The sequence below is a fragment of the Barbatula barbatula genome (assembly GCF_947034865.1).
Source record: "Barbatula barbatula genome assembly, chromosome: 16".
Taxonomy (NCBI): domain Eukaryota; kingdom Metazoa; phylum Chordata; class Actinopteri; order Cypriniformes; family Nemacheilidae; genus Barbatula; species Barbatula barbatula.
In genome coordinates, this window is record NC_136779.1 from 5,576,131 (window position 1) to 5,601,707 (window position 25,577).

A 25,577-nucleotide genomic window follows, 5' to 3' on the forward strand; every position below is an offset into this window, starting at 1 on the left:
GGGTAGGGGTGTGTTTGTTTTGGTGATTTGAACATCAACCACGGCTAAGAGAAATCGAAATCCCCTTTAAAGAAATGTGCTCAGCTTTTTGATGATGTGTGATTTCACACATCCCAGAAACAGAAATGATAAGTCAAGTCAGCATCCAAAAATAAACTAAAATACCCTTTTTTTGCAGGAAGAGCTACCATAAATTATACAAGCCGAATGATATACTGGTAGTTTTGTTTCAAGAACGTTCATTTAAAAAATTGTGTACAATAAAGTTATATTACAATGTAATTATTTTACAATATTAGGTCTGAATTTATTTAAAAGGGTATCTAACCAAATCAAACTATTGATAAAAGGTTTTGCTAAAGATTAAACATACTGTGCAAGATTTACTTGTAAACGTTTTTTATGCCTAATCTTCATAGTTGTCTTTGTTCACTGGGTTTGGAATCCAGATTAGAAATATTTAAGTTTTTGTACTGAATACACTCCTAAAAATAAAGGTGCTTCACGATGCCATTGAGAAACCTTTTTTGTCTAAATGGTTTCATAAAGATCTTTTAACGTCCGAAGAACCTTTAACTGAATGGTTCTTCTATGGCATCGCTGTGAGGAACCTTTAAGCCTCTATTTTCAAGAGCGTATGACATCAAACTTACACGAGAAATTTAAAAGCTGCCTCTTGATTTGTAAACTATTACATTATATTGCCTTTCAACACATTAAGCGCTTGTCAAGTACCTCTTCGTAAATATGGCTGTTTACAAGGGTTTTCCAGGACTTGATTTTTAAAAAGTACCTTGTATGAACACTGGCTTTTAAAAATTGTCACAATTGATGTCAACACAGTAATATGCTTACCATGCATTCCTTTTTATCATTTTAATCAAATAATGGGTTACAAAATGCTACAAAAACAAATGCATTATTTTAATATGAAATAATACAATAAAAAGAGATATGTGCTACAAAAGATACGAATTTGGGCTACAAAATAATCTTTAAAAAATTACGATTATTGAAGATAAAACAATTGACCAAACGATATTACATTAATTTTACTCAAAATAATTGTTGAGGTTTGGTCACCAGGAGGAGTATGTACCTACGAAATGAGTAGCACTAGAGTTACCAAACAAGCCGCTTAAATTAAACCTTTAATAAGAGATTCTTATAGCCAGCAGTATTAAGCAATAGTCATCGAGTCAGAAATAGTAACTTGATAAGTTCATGATTTATAAGGAGTTCATTTACAAAATTAGAATGCTTCAGCTTTTATACCTTATAACATGAAGCAAAAGTTCAAAAGACTTACAGTTTGAAAATAAGGTTTAAGACAAGCTCTGAAAGACATAAAAGAGCTCTCTAAAAATACTTTACTGAAAAATTACTGTCAGCAAAGCCAGACACAATATCATTTGAGTTTTCTTTAAAAACTATATTCTAAACTGTACATTATACAGTTTTATTAAATCTTATATATATATATATATAGTCTTATATCAGTGATATAGAGGTCAACCAAGTTGATAACAAGTAATCATACAAAAGATCATAACAAATCACAGGTCAAATAACACTGGTTTAAAAATATACATGTGAAAGAAGACTCATTGTGTGCAAGAGAAAAGAAAAACGAAGGTGAAAGGCATGATGGGATGAAAGAGAACATTGTTGTAATGAAAACAGATGAAATGAAGACTATGATGAAATCTCAGAGTTTGCCGAAGAGCTCGTTTCGTTTGCTCCAGTCCATTTGTGGAGCTTTTTTGTTGGAGCGTTTCTGGCGAGCGCGTTCTTTAGCCTGCTGCAGCGACATGCTTAGAGAAAGTCCTTTATCTTCATCTGAAGTTGGTTCTTTGGATATCTCCTGAAATAAGCACATAGCATCGCCATTAAAATAATTTGTGATCAGCCTGTAAACGGATTCACTACAGTGTATGGAGACGGACCTCTGGTTCTGGAATGCTGGCCGGAGCTGCGGAAGTGGATGTGTCAGAAGTGGTGCTGGAGTTAGAAAGGCTCACAGACACTCTGGATTTTTCCTCCCGGGCTGTTTTTCCGTTCACCTGTATTGACAATTGACTGTTAATACAGACCATAATATACACCCACCAAAATAAGATGCAATATCACATCTTACCACTAGATGGACCCTGAGCTGTGTTCATCTCACAGTGTGACTGATTAATATTAGTACAGTACAGTACAGTATGTACTTCATAAATAACTGATTATTAAATGATGAATTACAAATGTTAATTAAAATAAAAAATGCTGGGTTGGATAAAAGATTAACAAACCCGACCTCTGGTTTTAAATTAACTACTGGGTGGTTTGAATCTAAAATGCTGAGCATTTTCCATGTTAATTTACTGACAAACCAAAGGTTGGGTTTGTCCATATTAACCCAACCATGGGTTAAAAGAACTTCAGCACTTTTAAGCGTGATCAACCACTGTAGAGAGAAATGTCTGGGCATTTAGATAATAACACTTATAATTGGACCAATGTTTATTCATTACCCATGACAAATAAATATAATTTTCACATTTAGATGTTTTTACATGTCATCGTGTTTTCTAGTCGTCGGAAACAAACCACCAGGTCAAATTTCTTCTTTCACAATTTCTGTGTGATTTATGTTCTTATTAAAACCATATCAAGGGAAGCAAGTATAGGTGGGTGGAAGAGAAAATGAATTTGACCCTGTCTGCCAAGAAGCCAATTTCATTACAAAGAGCAGCGAATCTTTCAGCAAAGAATTCGCAAAGGATTTACAGCATTAGTCAAGAGTTTTGGTTTCTCTATCTAGGTCAACACAACATTACACATGTAATGTGTGTGTTACTAGGGTTATATGTTATACTAAATAAATAGAACTGCTCCAATGAGCTGTAGACTGATACAGACCAGATATGCAATATGACATGATTTACGTTAAAAAATGGTTATCTTGGTTAGCAATTCTCCTGCCGTCCTCTACAGTATAGCTCTCATTTTAAAGCCACTGATCTAAACCACGAATACATCCCCAAATCTCATAAGTAATGATGACATGTGCTGGATCATCAAGACTAAAAAAACAAAGTCTCTCCACTACAGCGGGCCGAGAGCTGCTGTGTGAATGCTTTATCAGAACAAGTCAGAGGCACCAGGACCTGATAAAGTTAGTTATACATGCTGTGAAAAGAGCAAGAACAAGTAACAACTCTCCCCCGCAGTTTTATCTACTGACAGGGTAAGATAAATGTTTAGAGAACTTCCATTAAAGATCAGAGATGATGTGTTCTCATTGCTTATCTAACAGAAGTGCTGCTTGAGAGAATTCTGTACATCATCTAACACCATCACTAAATCTTCCCGATACATTACAAGCCCTTAATCAACCGATCACATGGCACGTGCACATAAACAAAAAATGTCCACAAGAAAGCAATAAAAACAGAAAAAAATCTTTCCACATGGTGTCATAAATTCAGGTCTGAATGCATATTTCTTCATTCAACACATGCTGGTAAAGATCTCGTCTCTGAGCAGAGGTAATGTAACTCACCTGATCGACTGTCTCCTGACTCACTACAGGCACTGGCAGTGGACCTGCGCACAGAGAAATCACACAATATCTGACAACGGAAACACATACAGGAAACAGAATCTGGTTCAGAAGATATTGTTGTGATCACAGTGAGTCGAAATGCATCCAGTGGTTGTTAATCATTTTCACTTACAAAAAAGGACAATCACAATAACCTGAAAACTACTGTGGTGTAGTGTTTTATTTTCGACTTGGCAAATGCATCTAGATCTTTGTGTTAGATTAACAGAAACCCACAATGCAGTGTTCCCACGCCTTCAACTGAACCGATGTGCATATGATGAAAAGTTTTGTCAGAATCTAATGCTCCATTTATAACTGGATGGGTGAATGGGCTTAATAGGTTAATCATTTATGATTTGATTAATTTACGTGTTATATTAAAAAAACTTTTGATTTCATTTAAGCATATCGTTTATACAACTATTAGAAAATCTTCAATGCTTATGTGCCATTGGCTAGCAGACCGAATCACAGCACAACATAGCAGGACAGTGAGTTTCATTCAGAAAAATCGGAAACATAAAACAGGCCTTTTTAGAATTTCATGAGAATTGGGAAACATGACTGTTGTGGATGGATGATAAATTAAAGATGTGTGGGAGTGAAGCTGTCAACATGCTTTCAAAGAGAAATGGAGAAAGTCCAGTGGCTCTCCGGCATGCTGTAACAGCCTGGTGCTGTCGGCAAACTCTCTAAACAAATAAAATAAAAAAACTGATCGTAGTTAAAGAGGTAAAATTATATTAATGGCCAAGTTGTTTAAGTAAATAGATGGTGTTAAACATGGGCCGACAACCCAAGATGTTTAACGACATTTATCTGTCTGGAGTATTTAGGGGTGACTAACTTTCCCCATTTCTCATACTGTTGCCAAGGCCCTGGTCACCATGACGACATGTTGGCAGTGCCTAAATCTTACATGTACAGCCAGTGACACCACAGGGTTGAAGTTGATATTTAACCAGCAGTGTGTTCCTGTGTGTGTATAATACGGTGAAATGTTTGACAAAGTAAACTAAATTGTTCCTGATCAGCAAAACCACACCGGAGGTCAAAATGAACAGGGTCAGAGTCGCACTTTGCACAGGGTAAAACATGCCGGCGACATCGAGTTAAAATGTGACGGTGATACCTGTGAGGTGTTCCTCAGTGGGTAAGACCTGACAGCTCGTGAAGAAGGCTTCCGTCTCAGGATCTACCACCAGAAGCTTAGTCTCCTCTCCTCCTGCCTTGATGGCCGCCACGACTTCTGAATGCTGAAGGTCGTGCACAGAAACACCGTTCACCTGCAGAAAGAACAACATTAAATCATTGTGTTCCTGGAGGATATAAAAACGGCAAGGCAGCACCTGCGGTTCTCGATTGCTCACTCGGCTGAAATGTTTATCATGTTACAAAACCTTTTCATCTAAAGAGATGTTTTATAACAGATATATAAAACATATTTGTGCTAGCATATTATTTTCTTTTTACCAAACAAAAAGATTTTTTTGAAATGGATGACTTTAATAAATGATGACGAGAAAGCGGCCAATAGGAGCCAGCGCATAAAAAGCACCCGTATTTTATTTTAGGTCATACATACTGTAACATAATTCAAATAGTCCCATTTTATCAAGAATGAGCAAGTGAACCTAAACGTTTGAATGGCAGTGTATATGTTTTCATATTTACTTTATCTTTTCTCAGTTAACATAATTTGATGTGATCACATTTAAATATGAAATGTTACTCATTCTCCCTATTTGCATAATTGTTGCTGTGGCAATTATAGGGCACACTAACTACTACTATTACTACTAGTATAATACTACTAGTGCAATACTACTATTATGGAACTTATAGGACACAGCAAATCTTCTGTCTAATTTGACAGAATATAATATTTAACATGTAAAAGACTAATGACATGTTCTCAGAGAGAGACACCTGGGAGAATACAGCGGCTCTGTTGGCCGGTTGTAGGAGGTCAGAGGTTAAGGGATCCGCGTGGGAGAGTCTGGGCAGAAGTGGGCTCTTAAGAATGCCGGTCCCACTCTCCCGTTCTGCAGGCAATTAAAACACAGCCGACAAACAACAGCCCTCTTATACGTCCCTTAATGTCCCTAAACACGGCCCTATTATACACTCACACACAACAAGAGGCCAGACTCACAGAATACAGGAAGCAAAAATGTGAATTCATCACTGTGAGCGTGAAACATGGAGTGTTTAGCTAAACCATGCGATTTCACATGACAGCTTTACATTTAAAACGACTCTCAGCTCTTTGGAATCTGAGAAAAGATTCAGGAAATAGAAATGAAACCAAGAACAAGCTTTTAAGACACGGCCGGTGACTGAAGCCAACATTGAAAGAAAAGCTTCAGTGGGGTTCTGAAGGAGATTAAAAGCCCCTCTATGAGGACCAGACGTTCACAACAGAGACAAAGCAACCCCTTAAAGTTCTTAACTGGTCAAACTTTTCAATAAGAAAATCATAAAAAATGAATAAAAGCAGATCGGCAACAGAAAGAGGATACATAGAGTGACAGATTGATTTATTCAAAACAGTTTCACCAACAAAATGCAATAAACTATGTAAAATAAGACCACACGACCACAGACAAGTCAACCATGACCCAGGAAACTTAACACGCTATTTCACAGAGTACAGCCGTCGCCAACGTTGTTCATAACAGTCACTCAATACACAGAAGAAAAAGTCACATCTGAAAGGTTATATTGCATGAAATCCCCTAAACCTGCAATCCGTAACTTTTCTTATATTGGAGCAAGTTCATAAACAATCTTCATGAGAAATGTCAGTTGCTTTTCAATACACGTTAATGTAAGTATACAATGTAACCTGCTGAGCGATGACAATAAAGAGGCTAAAGCATGCAGTTTAAAGGTCTTTGCACATATAGTCTGAAATTTTCTTATGTGTTTTTTCGGATTTGGCGGGCGTTTACGGATGCAAAAACATGTATTACTTTCTTTCTTCCGCAAAACACAAAAGAAACTATTTTGAAAAATGTTGTTAACTGGACCCCATTAAAAATATCTAAGGGGACCTGCGGTGTAAGTAGATAGAAATAGCTCATTCAAAGGTTATAAAAACATAACTCTGCATTATGTAAGGTCTTTATACACACCTGAAGATGTACGTGGTTATGTATATTAAGTTGCATTTCTGTCAATAGATCGTCCACAAAATTACACACTAGACCTTCAAATCTTTTATGTAATTTCCTGGGAAATACTGTACGTTTATATACTTTTACATTCCCTATCTGCGAATCTGTTCATCTGACATTCTCACTTTGTCTGTCTCTATATCTCTCACTCCGGCCCTTCTCTCTCTTGTGTTTATAGTTATATTAATTTAGTACATTTATGCATTTGGCAGAAGCTTTTGTCCAAAGCGACTTACATTGCATTATACTATACATTTGTATCTATGTATGTGTAATCCCCTATGATCGAACCCACGACCTTGGCATTGCTAGTGCCATGCTCTAACCACTGAGCTACAGGAAAGTTATATATATATATATATACACATCATATTTATATACTATTTATATATCTCACTTCCTTAGATTTATATTTAGCAGACGCTTTAATACAAAGCAATTTACAAATCAAGTAAACCATAGAAGCAATCGGAAAAACATAAGCAAAACAAAAAGCATAAATACAGTATGGTCTCATAAAGCCCACCACAGTACGCGAGAGTGATTTTTCCCCTTTTTAGGATGGCACTACAAGACGCCATTCGTTTCATGTTCTCCTTTGCTATCAGCCTGACTTAAATTTCCTGTAGGATTTCAGGTGGGTTGATAAACAGATGCACCTCTGACCTATCCACAGGAGTTTCCTAATCCTGTTCTCCCACAGAGACAGTAATGACACTGGTCATTCCTTCACCGCTATCTAATGAGATTACTGCTCTGGAAACAGCACACACAGCTTAGGCATTTAGTGCTGAATGCTAGTGTCATACCCATTGCACGGGTTAAACAGTTCATGGAAGATTCAACAAGTTTTGAAGCTAAATAGTATACAGTATGAAAGCGCTCTATCATTGATGATCTGAATTAAAGTTTTGATCTGTATAGTACTTTGTATAGAATGTTTTCTATTATTAATAAAAATGCAATGTCATATCACAGTCATGGCTGTTGATTTTAACACAGTTACAGCGAGGAGCGTCATTGTCAGATAAAACAATGGAATGTGAGTCAGTGAAGTACAGCATACACACATTTGTGTTCATTACTGATAACATGATGGATTATACCTGCACTATTTTGTCTTGGGGTTGAAGTCCAGATTTCTCTGCTGGAGAGTCTTCATCCACCGCCCTGATGTACTGGCCAGGTTTGGACTTCTCTGTGTGCAGATTAAAGCCGTATCCGGTAGTGCCCTTCTTCATGTGACACAGACGTGGACGCAGCTCTTTAGTAGATTCCTGCACCGAAACGACAAACAAGAGTGAAAACTACGAAAAAAATAAAAGACTTCCAGGAGTTATTATACATTTCCTGATATCATTTATAAATGCATAGGCTTATATCAGTTTTGGAGATCACAAAAGTACACACAAAAACAAAAACAACAATGTACAACACACTGAAACAGAAAAAAACAATTACAGTAAAGCAAGCCAGTTTCATCGCACATCTGATTTAAATACAGACACATTCAAGCTTCCTCATCAATCCAAATAAAACCACATAGATAAGAGCGTAAACTACACAGAGAAAGAGATACTCAAAATAGAACCCGTTTACCATTTTAAAAATAACTCAAACCGCCGGACGCAGCTCTGAAACGTAGAAATGAAATGTAGAAAGCGCTCGGTCATTCATGCACTTCCTTCTTTAACAAACCAACCAGTGATATATGGCTGAAAGTGTACAAACAGATCAGACGAGCAGCCCAATACAAACATCCACCTGTCTTCATGCACATATTGATCCATGGATGAGTCAAAGAAACGCATTCAAACATACGGTATAAAGTGGACAGTTTGTTATTACATCCTATAGTGTTTGCATAAAATGCATAGGTTTTGTAACTAGATTATGAATGGGCTGATTTACAAAAAATGTCATATCATACAAAAATGTGAATTTATTCAAAAGACGCAAATATGAGGTTGTGTGAAATCATTCAAAATAGTCGCTTTATAAAACGAATTACGAATTGCAATGGGATTGTATTGGTACATCCAAAGCTCTTAAAATACACCAAATATAAAAAGAAAGTCAAAAGCAGAAGGCATGAGTATACGCGGTAATCTAACCATTTCCTGGGAGAGCTGGGAAACTAGATAGCAATGAGGATTGAAGGGCACTACAGTCACCGCATGTGCTCAACACGACTGACAATGAAAGAAAACACTGTGCCTCACAGTTCACAAGGCAAACAATACCAAATACATCTTTATCTCATGACGCACTTGCCACTAATAAAACAAAAGCTCTTCTAACACTTAACTATGGCAAAGACCTATCTTAGCTTTGATTAGCATAGGCTTAGCCAGCAGATGCCATATGTTACACTGTGAGTTCAATCTATTCTGCTTGAACACAAGACAACACCTGAGGATTGTTTTTGTGGATGGTTTGTGGATATCATTGATTTGTGGTAAAAGCATGAAGTTGGTTATTTGCTGATGGTTTATTGCTTGTTGGCCATGAACTAGCAATTTTCTATCACCATGGTGCCCTTGAGCAAGACCACTATAACCCTGGGATGCTCCAAGGGGATTGTCCCTGTGATAAGTGCACTAAGTCGCTTTAGATAAGAGCATCTGCTAAAAGACTATTACTAAGAGATAAGAGAGAGAAAAGGTCCTGATAAAAAAGTATCTTTACTCACCATTTCATTTCATTTGACTGTCTTCTGCTGAACACAAAGGAAGGTATTTTGATGAACGTTGGTAACCAAACAACACTGACTTTCATTGTATGTACACGTATGCACATTTCTCAAAATGTCTTCTTTTGTGTTCCACAGAAAAAAAAAAGAGTCATATTCAGGGTTTTACTTATTTTTATGTTCACTATACACAAGTAAAAACAGAAGATCACTAGGCATATTAAAAGCAATACACCCAGCAGTGATAAGACACACAAATCTGCCTGATAAAGTCACATGCTGTTATCACACGCTTTGGGTCTTCATGACTAATGTCATCACGCTATTACAACAACCTTTGCGTACTCATCTGAATATAAAGTGTCAACAGAACAAATATGAACAGAAATCATCCTCGATGTAGTGTCATTGTATTACGCCGGGTGAGCCGAGGGATTTGGCACATGACTGTTTGGTCAAGCCGGGTGTGAGCTAGGAGAGAATTGTGGGAAAGGACTTGGGTGTTGGCTGCTATCTTTGGGATAGGTTTGGCAGGGGCCCACACATCCACGTCGTCAGAATGACATAATCTGCTTTTACAAGAGCCTGCATTTACATAAGAAATCTTATCAAAAACCATTTGGACAGAAAATTCAAATGAGCAATAAAACATAAGCACATACGATTAACGATAGCAGTCAAGAACATCCAAGTCATATTTAACTCAGCAAATTCAAAGACATCAAATATTTTTCAGCAAAATAAAAAAAATGAAGACAAACAGATTTTGTGCATTGTGATATTTACTCCTTCAATTCTCATTACCATAATGAGAGTACTACTTACTATGTAAAATATAACAAATGTGTCCCACTTTCCTGTCCTTAAAGATTATGTCCTGACATAACACAGGCATGACAGGAGTACACGATTTATTTAAAAATGTACAAAATTATAGTTGAGAACTTGCGAAAAAGTAACTATAGTTCCAAAAGCAAATGTTAGATATAGATATATGTCCAATATAGAAAGCTAGTCAGCAGAGGAAAAAAGCAAAGAGTGAATGAGCTTTTTTTTAAAGCCTTATTGTGATTTAAAAACGACGGTTGCTTACCAGTTGCTAAAAGCGACTAATTCCTTTGACGTTAGACGTCATCGCGCATACAAAGCTCACAAATAATGCAACATGCACGGAGTAATTCCTTACCAGGGAACACATTTTTAAACAAGTTTGAAAGAGTTGTCGGAGGCATGGTGGTGGTGACGTTGATATCGAGCGACCTTAGCATCGGGGTAGCTTTTAACTTCTACCGATTGTATTTTGGCTTCAAATGTAACAAATACTGTGTTCATCTGCTTATCTTGATAGACAAAACGTGTAAACATCATAAACCTTCAGGGGTGTGACGAGACCTTGTGGGACGAGATCTCGCGAGAATTGGCATGATGTAGTGCTGGGCTCGAAATTGTGACCCTTTTAGTCCCATAAGCTCCCTAAATTGAACCTGTGCCGCCTCAAAATACATTTGGGAGCATTTGCAAATTTTGTTGTGGTGTGACCCGTTTTCAGTACTGTACAGAACAAGCTAATAACTGCGGAAAGTATGTGCATGCCGTGAGCTACAGTGACGGGCCTGGCCATTGTTAGTCAATGTCATTTTCCATCCCGCGGTGCTACTTTCCTACCATTTTTCTATGTAAACAGCGTTTGTGCTGCCAGCAGCTGAGCTGACTGTACCACAAGCACAGTATAGCAACTACAAGTTCATATTACGTTATTTTAAATACATTCACAGGCAAACTTCTTCAAAAACAGTCTTCTGTCTCTTACATGTGCAAGCAAAGATGATGTGTTTAGGTAGTTTTAACTGTTGAACAAAACGCTGTGAGGGTTCAGTGAGTGGAGGAAGGAGGATTGACTGTGTGATATGATCGCCACCTCTGCTAACACGAGCACTATCCAAAAGCATATCGAGAAAAAGAACACACGCTACGACTGTTAAGAAAACAAAGCATTCATTTTGTGCAAAATATTTTGCAATCCTTACATATCATTTTTTACTGCATAGTTTAATTCATTAAAATAGAAGTTTAATGTGTTTCATAAAGTTGATTTTATAATGCCAACATTTTTTTCATTTTGTGTTAAGGTGAATAAAATACAATGTTTCCCTATATATTTAATCATTTAAGTCAAAAAAGTCAAAAGATCTTGTCTCGTGAGATTAGTTTCTCGCCCCCCCCCCCATCAACCTTTGTTAATCACAAGTGTCACGCGCGACAATCCAATATCTTTGTTATTCTTTCACTTTTGGCTTTTCAACTCGGCAGACGGCTTACATTCACATACAGCAACATTACACAATGCATGAAATGTAATTTTAAGTTACTTTTTAAGTTATGAAAACATTGGTTTTATTTTCTGTAAAATGTTTAAACAATGCAAAAATAACATTTCTAAAACCAATTTTTAACTCTTTTTTTTTTTTAACTCTTAGCATGACATAACGCTCATAAAACGCTCTTTTAACGTTACTGCTAGATCACTTTTAATAACTTTAACAGAACGTTAGCCAAACGATCTGAGAACGTTCCATGTTGGCTGGGTAACTATTTCACCCAAAAACTCATCATTTGTCCAACTGTTGGGCATTTCCCCACCTTGCACACGGGCGCAGGGAATAAAGTCCAGCCATTATTCAAATGTGAGCTCATCTTTACATGTCAAAAAACCCATGACTGTCAGTCATCACACCTGAGGGTGCATGCTGTCAGATAACTAATGTTCTGACGGATGAAATGGTTATGCAATTGTCGCGTGTCAGGAAGTAAACCTGTTTGTCACGAGTTGAGAGAGGAAAGGCCCTAACCTAACCCATCAAAGTCACAACTCCAACCAGTAAACCCTCCACCAGCTCTATAAAGATACTACAGTTCAATAATACAAAGTGTAATGACTTTATAGTTCACTTTAGTAACTCATGTTGTCAGCGTTTGCTCAACTACCAGGGGAAGGGTTGGTTACACATTAAAAAAAATAATTCTAGTGGGCATGCTTTATTTAAACTCCCAGTCGTGTGGAATACTTACATATTGGTACTTGGTAGGCAATAGCAAATGAAGCTTAAGAAATGACATTTCAATAAATTGATTGTATAAAGTTGAGAGGAGTGGAGGAAAGGCACCATAAACAGATTTACAGGCCCAGCCAAAGCCTTTGGATCCTGAATAAGTACTTGGACTCAACAGACAATAATTAACCCACAGAGAATTGAAAAATGCCGACCGTCAACAAAATGCAAACAGGTACCGAAAGCGCAAAGCAGTGAGGTGAACGCTGATACGCTTTCTCCTCGTCTACTGCTTGTGTCATCTGTAAAATATACCAATACACAGCAGGAAAACGACAAACCTTTAACTAAGGAAGTGGTTTATTCAAATGTATGAAGAATCCTCCCACTCTTGCAGTTGTGTTTTGGCTTGACAGTTTACTTTTGAAATGGGGGCAGAGAGCATGCATGTGGCGCAGATACACATCGATATAATGTGGCAAACGCGCCAGAAGATATTCTATAGACTACATGCATCTAATTTCTTGCAAAGGTAGCATTGAATAAGAAATGCACCACAACGTAATACTTAAGGAGGTGTTAATACTGAACAAGCATCACTTATTAAAACGTATTTGCTTCAATTTAATAAAAAAAGGACAAAGGTCAACCATATGTTTTACCAAAGGTTTTCACCAAACCGACAGGTCAGAGGTTTGTGTTTTAAATACCTTTGTGAAGTCTCTTAAAGTTTTTAAAGCATAGTTCTTCACAAACATCCATAATAGTCCATATTCCTTATAAATGGACACATTAAAATGAAAATAAAGTAACTATTTGATATTCTATGAAGTAGTAGCATCCATTCTACATTTCTTGGGTATTATTGTGTCTGGTTTGCACATTTTAATTCACAGAAATCTTACACAGTATGTTTCCAAAAAAACATGTGTCCTTCATTCATAACACATGTTTTTTTTCTCTCTTTAAACATAGAAAGATAATTTTCTCATGTCTGGACCCCACCATCTTGAATTTGGTAAAAACAATAAACCGATATATTTCTAATAAATAAATACATTAGCTTAGAACTTTTATTTAAATTTTAACAAAAAATGTTGCATCCTTAACCTTGGAACTGCCCAGAGAAAATCTTGAAAGCAAGTCTCTCTGTAAAATAAATAACAATATAGTTTTGTGAAGTGTTTGCGTCAATGAAACAATTGGAATTCCTTATTGATCAAACTGACCTGTACCATCTTTCACCTTCCATTTAAGGTAAACACTTTGGATTCTTTACACCAAACAAATTGTACACAACTAAATCTACTTCAGGCAGAAGTGGACATTGACATGTGTAGACATTATTCTATAGAAACAAACACAAACACACCCTCTCTATCCTCCCACACACACCTGACTGTCTCAGGAATCACACAAAGGTCACAAAACACGTTCAATGAGTTTAATACAATAACTCAAATGCTTGTTATGTCAAGAAAAGCACCAGAATTAGACAAAAAGGGAAACCGGTTATGCCTCTTTACTATCAATGTAGCATAATGTTATGGTCAAACACCATGCCAGCAGGCTATTTATTCAGAAAACGTATTAGCAATGCCCTGGGCACTGCCATCAGGAGAGCTCTGTCCGGCTAGGATTGACAGCCAAATTGTGGATGTTCCTTCAGCTCCATTTTACTCTTGAATGATCACAGAAAGGAAGGATGGGACGCAGGAGGGCGAGAGGAAAACGACACACAGAAGGGCCATTCATAGTTTACAGAGGCTTCAAAACCACTTGGATAATTGCTGGAAATTGATGCGATCATAATCCGTTTGGTTCCAGAGACTCTTAAAACTATTATTGAGTTGAGGCCTTCTCGGGGGTGCTGGGGTTATGATGAGTGAAGCTTTTACTGGGTTGTGTCAATTAAACAGTGGTCTTTTGAGCCATTCTGTCAACGAATAAATAGAACATCACTATTAAGACTGCACACTTAACATTAACTTGCTGTGCTGGGACTTTCCTCAAAATATCTTCTTTTGTGTTTGGTAGAAGAAAGAAAGTCATACAGGTTTGAGTAAATTAAGATTTTTTTAAATACATTTATTTTTGGGTGAACTATCCCTTTAACATAGTTGTCTTCTAAAGAAATTAAAAGAGATAATATATTGAAGCAAATAATTATTCAGTAGAGGTGCTTTTGTGTTAAACTTCCTCTAATGATGCTAAATTGTTTCGGGTGGTTGCCAAGGTGTTGCTACACCAACTAGATGCATACTGTAGCATGACAACGGTGTGGATGCAAACAAAGTCCATTTACGGAAGTCGTGCCACACGGCGGCCATGTTTGCAACACCTCTGGGCAGCAAATTAGCACGTCCATAGTCCTATCTTGAATGGGGGAAGGCATATATTTCTTTAAAAAGCATATTTCCAAATAATAATTAAACATGACATGAACCGTATCATAAGCTTAAATTGCGCAAATACATTTTCAAAGTTGCCTCATCTTTGGCAAGCACCTCACCAGAGCCCCGCCCCCGAGAGTCTTTACTGATTAACCATTGGCTCGTTTTACTGGAAGGCGGGACATCCTTCGCTTGAGCGGCCATATTGAGCGTTGTAACCTCCCCATTCATTGTAACAGCAGTGACGCATCTTGTTAATTTCAATATCTTTGATGAAAGGTGTTCCGAGTGGTTGTTAGCACGTTGCTATGCAGGTTATGCTAGGTGTTAATCTGGTCCCTAGATCGATTGCTTCCTTCAATGTAAATCAATTATAAAAGAAATGAATGGCACACAACCAGAGTTATACTTCACATTCGTAGGATCAGTTGTGTATCACAGTGTTATAACTGAGGTTGGGTGTTAATACTTCAAAATCTCTTGTATGAATTAAATGAACGTGTTGCTTGGGGTCAGTTTATCCTGCTGGCTTTTGTCCTATAGACAAACAAGCACAGCCAATGACATATATTTGGCTAAATGTTTAGTTTACTTTGGAACTCATAGGGATCTACTGAAATAGAAAAAATTACTAAAATGACCTAAATATCTCTTTCTCTTATGAAATGAATTAAAATATTGCTCATATTGCCATCAGAGTTACATATGTGCCTATAAAGATTTTTATATTGTTGACGGACTGAAAATTGCTTGGAGACCTTGTACTGTATTACATCAAATGTTGCATCTTTTGCCATTCAAAGATCTTTACGATTATATAATCTTAAGCCTTGTCTGTGAAACCGGGCCTTAGTGTTGAGGCTAGTCCCAGACTGAAATTAATGTTTGACCGGTCTTATCTGAATATAACATGCCCTGAAATATCTTACAAATATAACAGTGCCATTGTTTTGTCTCAAGATGCACACCAGTATTGTTTTCTCCAAAGCATTTCTATAAAAACGACATAAATATCTTAATTGAACTATGTCATAGTCCTGGCTTAAGATAAGACGTGTCTGTGAAACCGTGTCTATAAGTGTTTGAAATCGATATGAAGTCTGTTATCCATTCGATTCTAAGGCAAGATCTGTTGAAATAAGCTAAACGTTTCTTTAAAAAAAATTAAGTAAAAAAACCTTCACTATGTGTGATGTAATGCATTTTTGAATAAGTACATGTACTCTTTACTTAGAATGACTAATGCAGTTACACATTACATTTCGCATGACACTTTTTGAGGAAGCAATATTGCTTATTTACAGGGCATCGTCTTGTGCATTTTCCCCTTGCTCACATCACTGTTGTTTTATGTAGGAAGAGGACCAACTGCAGCTCTCGATAGGTCCAAAACCAGCATGTCCAGTTCAGCACAGCTTGGACTTTTGTAATTTGACTTAACATTACTTAATCCGTTATACTGCTTTTTGGAAAAAAATGGCTTCCTTATAAACACTTGAGCTTAACTGAAACTTGGGTGTCTGTAAAAGATGTAGGCTGGTGTCGGTCAACCTCGGTATGTTGCAATTTTGAGGTGTTCAGTTTGATGCGATTGCTCTCCTCGCGAATCGACTGTTTTTGTCTCTTAACAGTTGAGGACTTGTACCTAGTTGAGCCAACATTCAGTATGAGTGATACTCGAGTAAGTTTACAGTTAAAATCAAACTTTAACTCAAGTCGCTTTGGAATTCGTGACTTGTAGCTTGTAATGGACTCATTTTCATTGCAAGGTATCTGTACTTTTACTCAAGTATGGTTTTCATGACCTCTCCTGTGACTACTAAAAATGGCATCTGTAACTGTCCCACAAATGCTGTTTCATGGCCTTGTGATTGAACAACGTATTCAGAAAATAATAATAACAGTTAAAGGCCACATAAAGATATTGCGTATCTTGTGTTCTCGGAAACCTGTCAACAATCTTAAACATGACGTACGTGACTCGATCTTCTAGCAGTTACAAATATCTTTCAGAGATAAGGAATGGCTAACAAAAAGGTTTGAATACATACAAATATAACAAAATGTCATTTATCTCACCTTTGAGCTCACGCTCAGTCTATCTATGCCCATGTCTCCGTTCGTCTCCGGGCCAGGGGTCGATTCCCGTGATGTCCCGTTCTTTACCTCATCCCCATGATCCGACCCAGCGCCGCTGCTCGGTATCGGTATCCCATCAGTCAAATACTCTTCATGACACTTCAAGTTATGTTTCTGAAGTAGTTCTGCGGTCTCTGGGTCGACCACGATGAGTTCCAGTTTGCCGTTGACGGTTCGTATACGGGACACCACCTGTTGATGCTTGGCGTCCTCCACACTCTCTCCGTTCACGAACACCAGTTTATCCCCGGCCATCAGACCCGCCGTGGCCGCCGGGGAGTCGGGCTCCACATGTCGGACGAACTGACCGGGTTTGCCCTTTTCGCCGTGGAGATGAAACCCGTAACCGTTGTCCCCTTTTTCTAATACGCACAGCCTTGGCCTGATGTTGCTGGACATTTCGTACAACTTTCAGACTTACACAGATAGAAAAAAAACGCCGAGGCTTAGGAAGAGTTAAACCACGACAAACTTGATATATTAAAGAAATAAAGTCAAACTTAACAGCCCGCTTTGCGTCTTTCCTGTGTTGTGACTATCGTAATGTCGCAAGCGAGTCAAAATCGCAGTTTTCTTTGAAGTGAAGCCAGTCAGCGCTTTGCGGGTCCTCCTGTGTGTATAGCGCGCTATGATTGGACCGCTCACCTGTCAATCTGACAGAACGAGCGTTGGGGGCGTGGTTATCGTGTGAGCGATAAGAGAGCGAACTGAATGGGAATCTCTCTTTTAATTTAGTCTTTAACTAATTTCCCCTTAAATAAAAGCAAAGATGTCCAATATTTCTACCGTAATTAGCTCTATGTTTTCGTTTTATATCGTTTCTTGGTCCCTGAACTCTTTGTAAGTCGCTTTGGATAAAAGTCTATAGCCTAAGTACATAAATATGTAGGTATAGTGTCTGTTTTATTTGTTTTATGTGGTTCACTCATCCATCGCATGACATACCATTCGTAAATAATGATAATCAGGTTATTTATTAAAGCAATGTTTGTGTGAATATAATTGAATATATTCATAATACTTGTGTGATGAATTCAGGAATGCAACACCACAAGGAAAATAGTTGGAATTCCAGGCATGTTTAATCACTTAAAGACCAATTGATGGCATTTTTGTTTTAGAAATACCTTTGAAGTGTTAAGTCTTCAACAACACCCATTTAAATCACTTAGTGGGCCTAGTTATCTCTTGTAAAACACTGCTGTAAAGATAAATATCTTTCCAGCCCTAAAAATCTACATTTTCAGTTAACCTTTCACATGTATATTTGTTTTGTTAGCCTTTAAAGTCTCCTATAAAAAGGCCGGGCGATAAAAAAAGATTCTCTTTTGACAAATCTCATCCAAGGCAGAGGCACACCCAAAATAATGTTACTCTTTCACTTTTGAATCTACTTGTCTTGAAACTTCATGCCGCAATGTGTGATCATGTGCTTTTTTCTTTGGATATGTGTGTGGATAAGTTCAACAAACAAGTCAATAGGTTCTTGTTCATGTGTTTGGATCTAGGTGTGACAACTGGTATGAAAAATACCTCTCGAATTGGATTTCTATCTTTTACACATCGGGTATGCTTGTATGACACGGAAACATTGTGACAGCACATCCAACTGTGTGACACAGTTTGTGTTGAGTTCATTAGGTCCATAGTTTAAGTGTGGCTGAAGGTTTCACCTATTTAATGATGTAGACTACCATCAAGGGGCACGTTGGCATACTGCACTTATGCAAAAACACTTGTAATCCAACACGATCCAACATCTCAGCCTCTCCATGTTTATGAGCTTGTGGTCAAAAGACAAATAGTCAATCAGACAACCGGCTGAAAAAAATCGAGATAAGTATTACAAACAAGTTATAAAACAAGCACACACTCGGATGCAGATGTTTTATATTCTTGAGCTAATCCTGGAGGGAAAGAATTCTGCACTCTTTTTCAACATGGAAAAATGTATTTAAGTATGCCATTTAAGCAAGACATTTATGGTAAGAATGCATAATAAAGGAGGCAGTTTCCCGGACAGGGATTAGTTTAAAGCAGAACTAGGCCCAAGTTAAATTATGATATTTAAGTCGTTTTTTACGAATATGCCTTACAAAAAACATTTTGAGACAACACAATGGCACTTATGTATTTGTTAGATGTTTCAGTGCAAGTTGTTTTCAGTTTAGACAGCTCTTACATTTATTTTAGTCTCGGATTTGTCTTAATCCCTGTTCGGGAAACCGCCCCAAAATGCTTAACAATTTAATGCTATTATCATGCAGATTATGACTGTTTTTTTAATACACCTGTGACAAATAACAAAAGTACTGCCAATCTGGTAAAAGTATTTATTACAACTACAAAGTTTTTATTGATGGTTAATATTATTTAATCTACTCATAGCACCAGTATTAGGTTGCACTTTCTACTGCCGGATTTTATTGACAGTCATACACAAATTCTGACACATTTACTTAATTGCATAAGAACAGGGTCCAGTATTTCATTTCAATAACAGCTCATTTTTAACAGAAAAACCATAGTCAGATTTTTAACACAACAGTCTTTTAATTGCTATAATCCTTTTAAAAAACACACTTTAACTGTGATAGCCGGTTGCCCAAGCATCCATGACATCATTTGGTTGCAATGCAAGTACAAGTTCTCAAACGCAAGTCTTATTAGTTTCACAGAAAACAGAAAACCTGCTTCATCCTCCGTTTAATTATTGCAGCTATCCAGCTGTTTGCACGGGAACCATTGCAGTCCTTTTGAACCCAAGAAGGTGCCATGCATCTGTCTAATCTGCAAAGTCAGTCTCTATGTTTTTAACCAAGCTCTGACAGATTGGTGAAAATGAAACGGCCTGTTCCAATCACCACTGAATGTCAGGATTCAGTATCTGAGAGGGAGGCTGTGTGTGGTTCTTATACTGAGTGTGAAGACACTGTTGAGCATGTGGAGAGTCGTGGCCATCCAGCCAGTCCTGGTAGAGCCGCTGGACTTCTAGATTGTATTCGGGAAGTCGGACGGGCAAACTGCTATAAGACTCTTCCATTTGCTGGACCAGAGAGCGGTCAGGTTTTCCTCCATCTCCTTCAGCCTGTCCTCGACCACTTAAACAGCCTTACAATAAAAACAATACAGAATAATATATATGCATTAAAAAGAAAACACAAGCCAATGGAATGTATTATTTTAAAGCAGAAGAAAGTTTTATATGAAAACATACACCTGACTGTTTATCTTGATTGACAGGGGTTCCGTCCAATCAGGAGTAACTACCCCGGTCACACAAAATGTGTTTTCTGACTTATTTTGTTTCCGGAATTATTGTTGTGCTTTATGGTTTATTAATTTGTTTTCAGATTTGTAATTGAGATTCAGGATTAGTTTTTGGCCTTTAGATTTGTTGTATGTTTTGCGATTTGTTGTTTTGTTTGGCACTTTAGGGCTTCCGTACTTTTATAATATTGAAGGATGTTAGTAATGAAAATCTTAATGCAATCCTCACAAATAAAATGAAAATAAACAATATTAATTAATAAAACTGAAATGAATAAATAAACATAATAATGTAATTAATAAACAGCATGCAATATAACTTGTCTAAAGACTGATTTCATACCTCCGGGACAGGAAAGCACCTCTACTAACTGGTAGGGCACTTTCCCCTTCCTCATTCTGTGAACTAAAGTCTGAATGTTCCGGAAACCATAGACTGCAGCGAACTGCAGAAGCGTTTCTCCATCACGCTCTAGTGCCACCTCCTGGAAGTCTCGGTTTCTAAAAGGAATAAAACAACAGTTACCCCAGGCAATGCATGGACTTATATTAAATAAATATATTTCTAACTATTTAGTTGAATTACAATACATTTACAGCAGCCATCCAATTTTGTTATGTATTTTTAAACAGTCCATCCGAAACCAAAACAGGCTCATTCTCACCTGAGCGTCTTGTACACAATCTCCTGAACTTCAAGACCAAACAGCTCCTTGGCTGCATGTTTGAAGATGTGCTCGAGGAAACCTTCAGCGCCACGACCTTCATGCCTTAACATTCCCGTGTCACATGTTTCACCAAATCTAATACAAATAACATGTTAATGCAAACAACATCCTCAATCACATTCATTTCTCTTTTTAAAATCTTATCTTAGTGCCTCATTGTAGATTTAATTTAAGTATGTATGATTGTCTTAATATTTTAAAACATCAGAGGACTGGGAAGGTTTCTCTGTCAAATTAAATATAATGGCAGTAACTTACACATGATCCAAAGGAGTAGATTCCATATCCTCTATAGTGACTTTGCTCTGTTCCATCAAGTGAAGAATCTCTCCTAAACCAAAACACTAATTTAGTGCATTTTTGTGCACGTAAATAACCAAAACACACCCTGTTAAAACCGCATTTTCTAAAATGCTACTACAAACAATAAAATACAATAGAATTAATGACCATTTACAGGAACACAAAGGAGCCATATACAAGTGAAAACAACGTTTTGGAAACAAATCACGCATCTTTGAATAGAGTCAAAACCGTTTGGTCTTAAAAACAAGAGATCTCATTGTTATTCTCTCACAGTCCTACCTGATGTAAGGACACAGTCAACATCTCTGGTCTCCAGGATGCTGTTGTAGAATTCCTCTCTCACGGCCTCCATCTTTTTATCAAAGCAGGGAGCCACCACAACATGGTAAACCTGATCCGGGGTCAGTTGCTACAAATATACAGATTCAGCAACTTATTCAGAGCTGATGATAAACTGGTTGTACATCTATAGGCAGGCATCACCACTCACTTGTTGTCTAGCAAAAAAGTCTTTGACCAAGGAACCCATGATCTGTTGAGGAGATCTGGCGGTGCATATGTGTGGGGTCACAAGGCTGCCGAGAACGTGCTCTGCATAGCGAATCCATCCTACAACCAGACACAATTATTCTTCAACTACTGACAATTTTGCAATACACTTTAAAATGTAACATCAATAAATTAGTTTGATAATTAGCTATAGAATAAAGCAATAAATCAAAACATCTGTGCAGTTATGGGTTTAAACCCTGAAGTTTTCATCTCTGTGCGGTCGAGTAGGACGCCACAGAAAGGTCTAAAGCAGAGGTTGACCCTTTGGGGTTGCAGTGATTTAAAACCTTTATAAACCTAAGCTCTCAGTAAGCGTGCCATCCCAATATAAACAGATTTACAGTATTTAAAAAAAACACTTTCATGCAGACACAATCTGTTATATATTAAGTGAATGTTTGGTTAACTGTTGGAGAAAAATATCTGAAGTTGAACATTATATTAGATCCGTGCATTACAGTAGATCTTAAAGATGTTGTTCCCAATGTCAAACAATAAAGGAAAGTTAAACATAATATAATATTTCATAAACTGTTCATAGATACAAGATGATTCTACAAGCTTGTCTAATCCTTGCCTTAAAAAAGAAAGAACTTTGTTTTGATGTATCTGCTAAGGTTTGCATAATAATTATATAATTGTGTAAATATTTTATATTAAATATATTTAAAAAAACAATACAAATACTTCAAAAAGAATGCAAAGTCTGGTAAATATACGCTAATAACTCATTTTGAGGGGGTCCTTGGAAAATACTCAACTTTAAGGGGTCCCCAGCCCCAAAAAGTTTGAGAACCCCTGCTCTAAAGCATAGACTGGCAACCTTTTCTAACACAAGGCCTCCTGCTGAAAATCATTGCTCTTTTCTTCCTCTAAACTCGATCGACAGAGAAAGGGTGAAAATGAAAGCGGTTATTGCAGGAAGGGCATGTAGTGCTGCATAGACACGTCTATCTCAGAGCTGCAGAATGATGTGGCTATCTAACACGGTCCCACCCATTCAAACACATCCCCCATTTGAACCTACAACAATTTTTACTCATTTACATTAATGATAAAATGTTCCAGAAACGACACCATGAGGTTCCTACAAATAATTTGAACGTTATAATAAATAATACAAATTTAAACTCAGAGTCAAGATCAATGACAGCTGGGCATTACTGTAGTACAGCTTTCCTATAGCACTAGCAAGGCCAATATCGTGGGTTCGATACCAGGGGATTGCACATACAAATGTATAGTATAATGCAATGTAAGTCGCTTTGGATATAAGGATCTGCCAAATGCATAAATGTAAATGTAGATGCGTGCAGGGATGGGACATTGCAATTCCGATGTAAATTAGATTTAGTGGCTATCCGGATGTTCTTACCTGGACACGAGGAAGTGAACATCGGCATGGCATTAGCGTCGTGATGCTTTCGGCGGAAGCGCTGAACAAATTCTCTCCGGCTCTCCAAAATGCTAAAACTAGCAGCTATCGTAGTGTCGAACACATAATGAACCCCTAAAAACAAAGAATAAAAGATACACAAAAGACATGCCGTCAGCATCAAACTCTGTGCCACGTATACAAACGTTCTGCTAAGCTTGGCATGTGGCAAATATTTGCAAGCCCCTCCATTTGAATCAGAGCAGATGGACGTAAGGTAGGCATAGAAACCACAAAAAAATACAATAATGTTTCCAGACAAATATGCCAGACGTACCCACACTTTTGAGAAAGCCGCAGAGCTTCAGTGCAGCTGCCGGAACGTCCAAGTTTAATTTAATGGCAAAAAAAGGCAATGACTGGGGGCACAGGGACACCACCAGGATTTTGTGTTTTGAAGTGTCACACTTCTGCCAGAAACACAAAAATAACACGTGAACCACTCACTGTAGAACAAGGAATCATACCTCAACTATATTTATAATAATTAATATTGCACCTTGTTAAGGGCAAGCACATGCTTGATTTCATCCAGATTCTGTTGAGAGATTTTCTGGCTTTCACTTTCCGATACACATCCATCGCAGGACAGACATGCGCTTAGCAGCACCTGCTGCACTGAGGTAGACTCTCTCACCTGAGGACAACGGCATATCTGATCATTCACACACTCATCTAAACCTCAAAAACAAACACGTGTTAAAACCAAAGATCAACAAAACAACAGATGTAAACGCAGCTTATCAGACCGAGAATCAACAACTGTGTTTGGTTCTGCTGTATTGAACGGCTGCATTTCATATTCATGAAAAACAAACAAGAAATACCTCTCCAGTGACATTATCTTTCTCCTGGAGCGAGTTTATCACTTCATCACTCTTTTTCTTGTTGCACTAAATATTTGCACAAGAAAAAACATTATTTAGAAAGCCAAAGCAATATGTGGTTCCCATTAATTAAAATACGTGAGGCTTGTAGGATATAGCAGCCATTCAATTCATTACATGTCCACTTTCAAAGTGCCAAACACACAAAAACATGTTCATGTTTCAAAGCAATGTTGGTAAGATAAAAACAATTGTAAATTATGAATATGACACGAGTTACCTGTTTAGTGCAATTCTCACACTTTTCTTTCTTCCGTCCAATACTGACTTCAGACATTGTAAATGGAGCTTCTGAAAACAAGGTTCACCACCATGAGTTATGACTTTATCACTCCAGTTTCTCATATTTATAAAGCGTTCTGGATGATATATGATGCCGTAAACATGCATTTGACAAAGAAAGGGTTAGTTGTTTAATGAAGTTACAATAAAGCCCATCATTACCACCCATCAAGTACACACAGCACAGCAATTTCATGGAAATGTGATAATGTGATAATATCAGGTTCCCAGCACAAGCGCATTTCAATTTCCCCTGATTGTTGTTTTGAGTATTTTTAATGCTTTTGTACATAATCGTCAGTTAAGCTGTTCAGTATCTTGCATGTAATCATGTGATAAACAAATGACAGAGCAACTTTCATGACACGTAATTGTGTAATCGTGGAGGAGGAGGGAACTGTGCAAGATAGGGCGAACCTTCACTTTCATTAGATAACAGTGACACGTTCAACAGTCTTGTTCGAGATAAAGCAACGGTACAAATCATCCAAGATGTAAATAAAATACAGGCTTCACTACTCACATACAATCACATGAAGTCCTTATTGTTCAGAAGAAGAGACGCTGGAGTCGGTCTTTACAGTAGGAGCTTCTAATGACAACGAAAGCAGCGATCGAGCATCAAAAAACAGCGCAGAGATGATCACGATGCGGTGACATAACGACGTTATGCGTCGAACAACCCGTTTCGCAAACACGAATCGGCAGGAGAAAGATCGCTACTCGGTTCGACTCCGGTGTATGCGACTCCATTGTCCTTGCGTTGATCGACGCGCATGCGCAAAGCGGCAACCCCTCTTTCAACTCCCCCTAGCACGTCTAACCAAACAATCTAAAAAGTATTTTACTCGCATCATTTTGGGGTAATTGTATTAAATTATATTAGCAACTATAATTGATATCTAGTAATATATAATTATATTTAGTAAAATTGTATAATAGGTGCGTTAACAGTTTAGACTTTTTAAGTTTTACCGTTGTGAAAACTAAACGTACATTTTCCTTATAAAACATATGTTTAAGTTAATGATTCAAGAACTTTCTTTCGGTTTAACATTTCGTTTGTATC

The 25,577-nt window shown here is 37.5% G+C and overlaps 2 protein-coding genes across 3 annotated transcripts; both read right to left on the bottom strand.

Annotated features, from left to right (window-relative positions):
- Nucleotides 1-830: 830 nt before the first annotated feature.
- Nucleotides 831-17,676, bottom strand: nherf1a (NHERF family PDZ scaffold protein 1a). Its single transcript, XM_079476307.1, has 6 exons — nucleotides 16,989-17,676; nucleotides 7,881-8,051; nucleotides 4,728-4,881; nucleotides 3,551-3,594; nucleotides 1,947-2,063; nucleotides 831-1,864 (listed from the first exon to the last, which is right to left on the bottom strand). Exons 1-6 carry the CDS (start codon nucleotides 17,445-17,447, stop codon nucleotides 1,709-1,711), a joined length of 1,101 nt encoding a protein of 366 aa, XP_079332433.1. The 5' UTR covers nucleotides 17,448-17,676; the 3' UTR covers nucleotides 831-1,708.
- A 1,308-nt stretch (nucleotides 17,677-18,984) lies between these two features.
- narf (nuclear prelamin A recognition factor) lies at nucleotides 18,985-25,572 on the bottom strand. 2 transcript variants are annotated; one of them, XM_079476638.1, is made up of 12 exons: nucleotides 25,032-25,572; nucleotides 24,447-24,517; nucleotides 24,167-24,232; nucleotides 23,839-23,976; nucleotides 23,617-23,749; nucleotides 23,280-23,414; nucleotides 21,843-21,961; nucleotides 21,632-21,761; nucleotides 21,305-21,377; nucleotides 20,984-21,121; nucleotides 20,662-20,819; nucleotides 18,985-20,159 (listed from the first exon to the last, which is right to left on the bottom strand). In XM_079476638.1, exons 2-12 carry the CDS (start codon nucleotides 24,501-24,503, stop codon nucleotides 19,909-19,911), a joined length of 1,398 nt encoding a protein of 465 aa, XP_079332764.1. In that variant the 5' UTR covers nucleotides 24,504-24,517; nucleotides 25,032-25,572; the 3' UTR covers nucleotides 18,985-19,908. The 2 variants fall into 2 exon arrangements, with proteins under 2 accessions (XP_079332764.1, XP_079332765.1); XM_079476639.1 differs by having other exon boundaries at nucleotides 25,036-25,349.
- Nucleotides 25,573-25,577: the final 5 nt, after the last annotated feature.

Excerpts from the sequence above, each read along its gene's own strand:
- nherf1a (XM_079476307.1), bottom strand. The coding sequence starts at position 17,447 with ATGTCCAGCAACATCAGGCCAAGGCTGTGCGTATTAGAAAAAGGGGAC. Across the intron at positions 4,882-7,880 it reads CCCAAGACAAAATAGTGCAG|GTGAACGGTGTTTCTGTGCA; the intron begins GTATAATCCATC and ends TTCTTTCTGCAG. Across the intron at positions 2,064-3,550 it reads GTCAGGAGACAGTCGATCAG|GTGAACGGAAAAACAGCCCG; the intron begins GTGAGTTACATT and ends TTGTCAATACAG.
- narf (XM_079476638.1), bottom strand. The coding sequence starts at position 24,503 with ATGTCTGAAGTCAGTATTGGACGGAAGAAAGAAAAGTGTGAGAATTGC. Across the intron at positions 20,820-20,983 it reads ATTGTGTACAAGACGCTCAG|AAACCGAGACTTCCAGGAGG; the intron begins GTGAGAATGAGC and ends TATTCCTTTTAG. Across the intron at positions 20,160-20,661 it reads GGTGCTTTCCTGTCCCGGAG|GCTGTTTAAGTGGTCGAGGA; the intron begins GTATGAAATCAG and ends TTTTATTGTAAG.